The sequence below is a fragment of the Octopus bimaculoides genome, chromosome 23 (assembly GCF_001194135.2).
Source record: "Octopus bimaculoides isolate UCB-OBI-ISO-001 chromosome 23, ASM119413v2, whole genome shotgun sequence".
Taxonomy (NCBI): Eukaryota; Metazoa; Mollusca; class Cephalopoda; order Octopoda; family Octopodidae; genus Octopus; species Octopus bimaculoides.
The window spans coordinates 6,333,121-6,342,187 of NC_069003.1; the positions used below are offsets into that span (position 1 = coordinate 6,333,121).

The 9,067-nt window shown below is 38.9% G+C and overlaps 2 protein-coding genes across 2 annotated transcripts in view; one reads left to right on the top strand and one right to left on the bottom strand.

Annotated features, from left to right (window-relative positions):
* The window catches only part of LOC106868753 (cilia- and flagella-associated protein 299), a 25,028-nt gene extending 24,462 nt beyond the window's left edge, over window positions 1-566 (bottom strand). The window contains exon 1 of the mRNA XM_014914177.2: window positions 360-566. Coding sequence (XP_014769663.1) covers window positions 360-467 — 108 coding nt within the window. The 5' untranslated portion in view covers window positions 468-566. The remainder of the gene's footprint in view (window positions 1-359) is intronic.
* Window positions 567-1,778: 1,212 nt separating this feature from the next.
* On the top strand, window positions 1,779-9,061 carry LOC106868743 (methylthioribose-1-phosphate isomerase). Its single transcript, XM_014914145.2, has 5 exons — window positions 1,779-2,013; window positions 3,199-3,443; window positions 4,747-4,916; window positions 6,135-6,536; window positions 7,525-9,061. The coding sequence occupies exons 1-5, from the start codon at window positions 1,876-1,878 to the stop codon at window positions 7,677-7,679; spliced, it is 1,110 nt and encodes a 369-aa protein (XP_014769631.1). The 5' UTR covers window positions 1,779-1,875; the 3' UTR covers window positions 7,680-9,061.
* Window positions 9,062-9,067: the final 6 nt, after the last annotated feature.

The window sequence follows — 9,067 nt, forward strand, 5'->3', positions numbered from 1 at the left end:
ATATATATATATATATATATATATATATAGATGGATGGATGGATGGAGGGAGAGAGATGTATGTATGAATGTATGTATGTAAGCGTGTATGTGTCTGCCTGTGTTGAACTTTCACAGCATGGCAACTGGTGTTAGATTGTTTACATCCCCGTAACCAAGCGGTTCGGACAAAAACAAAAGTTTTACCAGAATCAGTACTAGACTTAATAAAAGAGAAAAAATAAAAAGAAAAAACAAAAGAAAGGAAAAAAACAACAGTAAAAAACAAACAAGTAATGAGATTTTTACGAATGTTTGTTTGAAAAGCGGTGTCTGTCGTTAGCGAAGAAATGCCTAGCGGTGAAACAGAAAATAATTACCTCCAGGTAATAAAGGTCCAGGGATGTGATTTGGGAGTCAAGAAAATCTTCGTAAGTGTTGAATTCCGAGATAATGTTGTCAATACCAGAGTGTGGATCTTCGTCCATGTTTGATAACTGCGACGGCAGGGAGGACGATGGCTGATAGCAACAACAATGGTGGCGATAATCGTGGTTTGTGGTGTTTTGGTAACCAAGGAAAATAAATACAATACCACAGCAACGGCGGTAACAGCAGCAACGGTAGCAGCTGTACATTGGGTAGTATTAACATGTACTTTTTTGTCTTGGTATAAAACAGTGCTCCGCAACATTTTTTCACTTGCGGTGCACTTATATTCCTTTTAAAATTCGGCGGTACACCTGAACTAAAAGTATAGGGGAAAAAATTATATTCAGGTCACACTGCGGCACAGGTTTATAGTCGACTCTGTAATAGTGGAGGCCTCTAGCGTTCTTGGTACCTGGGCCATATCCCTACTCACCGCTATAGATGGCAGAGAGTGCTGTCCGCAAGTGCGAGCTCCGTAAGTCAGAACGGCTGTTTCAGTGCATCGACCTCGCCCTCTTCCGGGGTAACGTGTCTTCCGTTTTATCTGCTGGGGCCATGAGAAATGTTTCCATATTGTGATTGGCCTTAACCAGTTGAGCATGTCCCTTAGTGGCTGACGATGTATATTTACCTTCGCCTTAGTGAAGGCAGAGGTATTGTTTTCAGTCGTGTTTGTTTGTTAGTTTGTCCATGGACAAGATATCTCAAGAACCACTGGATGGATTCGGATGAAACTTTCAGGGATGTTTGACCTCGTGACTGGCACGAACTAATTAGATTTGGGGATCGATGGTTTCTGTTTAATCGTTGAGGAGACGTTGGTGTTGCCTTGGCGGAGATTTGCGCTCTCTGAGTGCTCGTTTATTTTAATGGTCATCATTAAATAGCGGCTATGCTGGGGCATCGCCTCGGGAACTTTTAGTCGAATGAATCGATGGCACGTAGTTATCAATGAATGGTTGAATGACCAAATCCAGGCTTCTCTGCTAGTTCCTCGACAGTTACGATGGGATTTTGTTCCACCAAGGTTTGCAGAATGTCCTCGTCGAACTCTACAGATCTTCCAGGATGAGGCTCGTCTTCTAGGCTGTACTTTCGGCTCGGAATTTCTGGAACCACAGTTGACACTGGCTTACGCTTATTGTCCGTTCCCAAATACTGTATTCCTTGCGCTTTCCGTTGCCTTGTTGCCTTCATTGAACTCATATATAAATATAAATATAAAGAAGGGAGCTCAAATTTATTGGGAGTTATATGTATGGATTAAAACAGTTTGATTCAAATTCATACACTCCTGTCACGGCTGGAATGTCTTGTGATCTATAGCTCTTTTGAATCTGGATAACATAAAAGGATTGAGAAGTCAATTAAAGTCCCGCTTTATTGACTCCTGTTATCTCATCAAGAATATAGAGTTATCTGCCCTTCGCCTCACTTCCCACCAAATATTTATTTCTGTGCAAAATGGCAAACTTGTTGGAAGCGATAAAGTACGAGCGAGGCAGCTTAAAGATCCTAGATCAAACCTTGTTGCCAGAAAGTTTCGATTATATAACACTTAAGAATACAGACGATGCTTGGCATGCTATAAAAGATATGAAGGTTTGTAAATTCCATTCTTCTCTTTTTATGCTTCCCGGCTTATGATATTTTGAAAAAAAATATATATATATAGTGCACGTGTTTCATTCTTTAATTACTTGGGGCTTATTAATAGCCACTCTATATATCTCTCACGTACATCTTACAAACACGTACATCTTACAAACACGTACGTGCATATATTTCCCAACTTTTTCATCTTCCTCTTTACTTATCGTACTAACGGCGTTACCTTGTTATGATAATAATATATATTATATATATATAGAAAGATAGTTAAGTAAGTTCTATACTGAATAGTAGTACTAGTTATGAGCTAAATGTAGTAAAACTAATCACGAACACAAGTTTATATTATCGTTATGAAATACACGTAGGTACCGTAATAGCTCTCGGGTATAATCCAGGTATCGGCTAAGCGCATCAAGTAATAATAAATATCAACGAACTCTTAGTATGAAATATCCCGTTGTAAATCTTCTGAATTTCTAATTCATGTTTCGTTTTACTGGATTACGAATATCAATAGGGTGTGCAAATGATTTCAAAGAATACGAAAACTAGTACATCTTCAAATTTTACTTTTACTTCCACTGTTGGTCATACTGTAGTTTAATGTTTACAAATATTGTAAACATTGATACTGTGTAATTTGAAGATATACCGGTCTCCGTATTTGTAATTGTTATATATATATATATATGTGTGTGTGTGTGTATGTATGCAGTTGCGTGCAACTAAGCTGCCTAATATTTATATAAACATATAAACTATGAATGGAAATATCAAATAGCAAATGAGATATTTTAATTGATGTAGCTTAAAGTATATAAAATATTCGGCGATCTTTTATATTTTATATACTTTAACCTACATCAATTATTTGGCCTTGACTTTTATAATTGCTTTGCTGTAGTTTGAATAGCTGGAATCGCCCCAGATACAACGGTCGGCCCATCCTTCGTATCCCACAAATACATCCACACATTTTATGTACTTAAAACAAGTTTAACTTTTTAAACGTAAGGGGAAAATACTTTTATTCTATGTATTCACATATATGAAAATGAACAGGTACTATTTAAAGGTGGAGACGTGGTTGGGAAGCAGACTTCTTAACCGCACAGCCATGGTGATGACAGCTTCTTATTGTTTAATATATTTCCATTGTGGTTTTATTTGTAGGTGCGGGGAGCTCCGGCTATTGCTATCACTGGTTGCTTGTCACTGGCCGTTGAGCTCTTCAACTCCAAGACCAGTTTCCAAACCACAGAAAAGCTGTGTGAATTCATTGGGAATCGGCTGAAGTATTTAGTCAGTGCCAGACCAACAGCTGTGAACATGAAGGAAGCGGCATCTCGTCTGTCTTTGTTAGCAGAACAACTGTCAACATCAGAGAAAACAACCACTGTACATGATGTAATGGACAGGTATGTATATGCATAGAAGACTCTGTATGTGTGTGTGCATATAGTTTTATTTTATATGTGTGTGTGTGTGTGCGCACTCGGTGAAATTCGTCTTGCAGGATCATCACAGAAGAAAGTATAGGTGGATACATATTTTTCTGGTGTAGAAGACATGAGTATGAGCCATGCCATTCTGGTGTTGGTTTTGCCATCAAGACAGAAATAGCTAGATACATCCTTTCTATACGCAAAAGTATTTCTGATCACATCATGACACTAATGTTGGAACTTGATCACAACACTCCTGCTATGCTTGTCAGTTGCTGTGCTTCAACCATGGCCAGCACTGAGCAGGAAAAGGATGAATTTTACAACCAACTCTGTGATGTCGTCTCCAATTGTCACCATAGCGATAAACATATCCTTATGGGTGACTTTAATGCTCAGATTGGTATTTTCAGAAATGGGAGAGTGTATGCAGCCGCTATGCTGTAGGTTGAATGAACTCCAGCGGTCTGCATGTGCTCTCCATTTGCAAGGAATTCAGTCTAAGCATCACAAATACCTTTTTTTCAACAGCGAATTTGTTGCAAGACGAGCTGGTTACATCTTTGATCTAAGGATTGGCATCTTGTAGTCTATATTATCACTGAGAAATGAGATATTAGGGACTTTAACATTACATGTTTCTTTCATAACATCTGCTATCTCTCTAACCATTCTCTTTCCATAGTAAGGTTATGTTCTATCTGAATCACAAGACTACAAAAGTCATCAGTGCCCTAAACACATTAATGTTCTGCCTTTGAAAACTGTTGAAAAGCAGGCTGTGTTCTCTATCAAGTTGGACAATGCACAAAACACTGTTGATATCAAATGATGACATAGAATCATCTTGGAAGGCTCTGCGTGATGCGACAAGACAGCCTGCCTTTAAAATTAATGTAAGTCGCTGAGCACACTAAAAGCATGTATACCCTTAATGTAGTTCTTGGAAATTTAGTGCGTCACAGAATGTGACGAGGCTGGTCCTTTGAAATACAGATACAACTCACTTTTGCCAGCTGATTGGACTTTCAGTTTCTGCCGTAGAAACATTGCCATATCAGATCAGAACCTAGTTCAGGTTCGCAGTTTTCAGTGTATATATTTTTCATTTACTGATTTCAGTCATTAGATTGTGGCCATGCTGGGGTACACCCTTGAATTATTTTGTTGAATAAATCAACTCCAGCACTTATTTTTTTTTATCTAAAAAAATTTTTTTTTTAAACCTCTATGTTTATCTATCTATGTATATATATATACATATATATATTAACAGGATCACTGCTGAAATTGAAGAAATGTTGGATAAAGACATCACTGACAATAAAAACATTGGCAGAATTGGTGCCGAGAAGATCCTGGCAGACAACAACAATTGTCCAGTGTCTGTGGTCACACATTGTAACACAGGTTCTTTGGCCACGGCTGGTTATGGTACAGCTTTAGGTATGGATCTTGTTAGTTTTTATTTTTTCCTTTATTCTATCTTATTTTACAGCTTAACTTGGAGAACATTTACGCCACTGACTTGCAATCAAATATGTTTCAGCTGTGACCATTCCGTCTTTTACTCAGACATGGTCTATCTAGGAGTATTTTATTTAATGTAGGTAAATGTGCAGGTGTGGCTGTGTGGTATGAAGCTTGCTTCTCGGCCACATGATTCCAGGTTCAGTCCCACTGCACGGCACCTTGGGCAAGTGTCTTCTATAGCCTTGGGCTGACCAAAGCCTTGTGATTGTAAACTGAAAGAAGCCTGTCATATATTTATGTTTGGGTCCTCCCCCCATTGTTTGATAACTAATGTTGGTGTGTTTACACTCCTGTAACCTAGCAGTTCAGCAAAAGAGACTGATAGAATAAGTACTAGGCTTATGAAAGAATAAATCCTGGGGTTGAGTTGTTTGACTAAAAACCCTTTAGGGCGGTGCTCCAGCGTGGCTGCAGTCAAATGACTTAAGTAGAATAAAAAAATAGTGCTTCTAGGACTACATTATCCAAAATATTTTTCCTTGGTGATATTTAACTCTTGGTTCCTCCTAATACTGTCGACTAATGATCAAAAATGTCTTAAGGATTACTGTCCTGTCTTTCAACTGGCACTCCGTTGGTTACGACGATGAGGGTTCCAATTGATCTGATCAACGGAACAATCTGCTCGTGATATTAACATGCAAGTGGCTGAGCACTCTACAGACACGTGTACCCTTAATTCAGTTCTTGGGGAGATTCAGCATATGGCGTTATGATAAAGCTAGTCCTTTGAATTACACGTACAATTCATTTTTGCCAGCTGTGTGGACTGGAGCAACGTGAAATAAATTGTCTTGCTCAAGAAAACAATGCATTGTCAGGAATTGAACTTGTGCCTTTACGATCGTGAGCTGTGAATACCCTAACTACTAAGCCATGTATCTTCACAGTCTTTTATTTAGACATAGTGTGTCTGTGTATCTAGGAGACTGCATTATTTAATGTCTTGCCTTATTGTTGCTCACTTCAGGGTTAGTTCTGATTCACATTTTCTGTAAACACCAGACATTCTAAACAATTATACCAAAGAAACACTTCTGTTTATGTAATTTGAACCTATGACCCTGTGGTGTCATTTGCACATCACCTTCACCACATGGCTACCATACTTTTCTTTCCTTCTTTTTTAAGGGGTCATCCGTAGTTTGCATGAGAAGATGATGTTGAAGCATGTTTACTGCACCGAGACACGTCCCTATAACCAGGGTTCACGCCTGACAGCCTTCGAGATAAAACACGAACAAATGCCTGGCACTTTGGTCTGTGACAGCATGGTGGCAATGTTGATGAAAGAGAAGAATATAGCCGCAGTGGTTGTGGGAGCTGACCGGGTTGTCGCCAACGGAGACACGGCTAACAAGATTGGAACTTATCAGCTGGCCATTGTTGCCAAGTACCATGGGGTTCCGTTCTATGTAGCGGCACCCAGCACGTCATGTGACATGGAACTGAAATCTGGAACAGAGATTGTCATTGAAGAGAGAAATTCCAAGGAGATGACAAGCATCAAAGGGATTGCTACTGCTCCCAAAGGTAAAGTACCGCTTCACCAATGCTCTTCTTTCCCCTTTATGCCAGGTGGCACGTAAGGCTTCCACTCTCTTTCTTTCTTCCATGCTGTCCTGTTGATGGCTGTGCTTTGCACCTGATTCCATGTTAATTATTTGCTGGTTTTCCCTTCTTCTTCAACAGTTCTTCTCCAGGTGTTCCTTGGTCTTCTGCACTTCCTCTTTCTTTCAAGGGCCCATATTTGGAGAACCTGGCGATTAATTTTGGATATTATTGATTGATATGTAAAGTGTCAGATTAAGAGAACGCTGATGAGACCTTGTTACTACTGGCACTCCATCGGTTTAAAAATCAGTTAAATTGAGGGCAGTTGGTGTTTTTTAACAAAAATATAGTAAAAAAAGTTAAGGAATAATGTTTCCAAATTATTCAGCACTAAAGCTAGATGTACTCTAGCACAATGGATTCACAAACTCTCAACTTCTCAAAGAAAGCTGTTAAATTTATGACAGAGCTGTAGAAATTTTGGCAGCTATTACCTCTCCTGGCAACAACGGTGTTGTCTTTCTGTGTGAAAGGTAGATTGCATAATACTTGAGTACTAAGTGTGATATTGCTTGCATGGTAGCGAAACATGGGTATTGTATGTAGAGGATGTGAGGATGCTCCACCGGGTATGTAATATTAGTGTAATTTAATGTGGTGAGCTGGGAGAATCGCTAGCACGCCAGGCTAAATGCTTAGCAGTATTTTGTCTGTCTTTACATTCTGGGTTGAATTTCTGCCACGGTTGACTTAATCGTTTATCCTTTTAATGTCAATAAAATAAGTACCGGTTGAACACCTGGGATCTCTGTAATCAACTTAACCTCTTTCTTGAATTTGCTGCCTTTGTGCCAAATATTTGAAGCATGATTGATATTTAAAGTGTCATCATTTGAAATCTTTGTTGCTTACTTTTTTTCACATTTTCCCTACTTTTATAAATTTTTTTTAAAAATCGTTTCTGCAGACATGTCATGCTGGAATCCTGCCTTTGATATAACCCCTTCTGAACTGATTACTGGCGGCATCATAACAGAATTTGGACTTTTCAAGCCATCACAGCTGGAAACTGAACTGGAATCGGTACTTACAACTCAAAAGAAGAAAAAGCTTAAAGACTAACCAATTCTTTCAGGTAGTTTGTGTTCGTGGTCCCTGCAAGATCCCTGACTGTGGATTTCTGAGTACAGCAGATTGCGGAAAGTTAAACTTGGTTGTCATTCAGGTTTTTGTAAACTTCGAAGTGGTTCATTGCATGATGGAATATGACTATTAATATATCCCAGGTATTAGGGCAACCAGCTGGCAGAATCATTAACATGCCGGACAAAATGCTTAGCAGCATATCATCTGTTGTTACGTTCTGAGTTCAAATTCTGCCGGGGCCAACTTTACCTTTCATCCTTTCAGGGTCGATAAAGTAAGTACCAGTTGAACATTAGGGTTGTTATAGTTGATTAATCCCATCTCCTGAAATTGCTGGACTCGTGCCAAATTTTTTGACCATTTTTATAATTATACTTACTAGCTGGACCCGTGAAAAATTCATGGAAAGTGTATTGGTGCCATGAGAAATGTTTGGGGTCGGGCAAAAGTAGATATACAGTTGTTTAACCCTTCAGCATTCAGATTATTCTATCAAATGTAATATTTTTTTTATTCATGTTGCTTTGAATTTATCCTGAAATTATCTTGTAGCTTCAAGATTTCGGTTATGTGACCGTATATTCTTTAGACGAACATTGGAGGATAGGTGTGAGAGACCAAATCTGGCCAGTTTCAACATAAAACAAAGTAAAATGTTTTGGCCGGATATGGCTGGTTTCAATGCTCAAGGGTTAATAGAGCTGGAATGTTCTTTTCATTTTTAGGATAAGAATTCTATGATCCATGTTCAGAAAGAATTAGAAAGAACATACTTAGAGCATAAAATTCATAGCCCTAAAAAAAAAAGAAATAGAGAAATGAAAAGAACATTCTGTTCATTAAGCATCTGTATACCTACTTTTGCTCACCCCTGTATATTGAATCTGTTAATCTTTCGTTATCTCCTTTGACGACCATATTTCTGAACTTAAATACATCATCAGTTAATGTTTGTTTTTCCATACTGGCATGGGCTGAAGGGTTTGACAGCGACTGGAGAGCTGCACCAGGCTACAATTGTCTGTTATGGCATGCTTTCTGTGGCTGATAAAACTGAAATAACACTGATCATTAGAAAAACATTTTGTTAAACTGAAAGAATTGTCCACTACCTTGTTGTTGGTAAGGGACCTTATGTGGTGACCAACTCCCTGTTAGTCTCGCTAGGGACCCCGTCACCAATGTCATGACCTATTGGAGGAGGACTTCACTCTGGTTGAGCCGTGCCTGCTTTGTCCCCAACACTTCTCAAGCCCTATCTCCTGGGGTTTCCATCTGATAAACAGGCACAAGAGAAAACCTGTCTACCAGCGCAGCAAAAAAAAGTGGCCACCTACATTCGATTAGGTGCCATGTTAGCAAGT

What these genes read in the sequence shown, in the direction of transcription:
- LOC106868743 (XM_014914145.2), top strand. Translation starts at nt 1,876, where the DNA reads ATGGCAAACTTGTTGGAAGCGATAAAGTACGAGCGAGGCAGCTTAAAG. An exon ending in ATGCTATAAAAGATATGAAG is followed by an intron (nt 2,014 to 3,198) that starts GTTTGTAAATTC and finishes TTTTATTTGTAG; the next exon opens with GTGCGGGGAGCTCCGGCTAT. An exon ending in GATTGCTACTGCTCCCAAAG is followed by an intron (nt 6,537 to 7,524) that starts GTAAAGTACCGC and finishes TCGTTTCTGCAG; the next exon opens with ACATGTCATGCTGGAATCCT.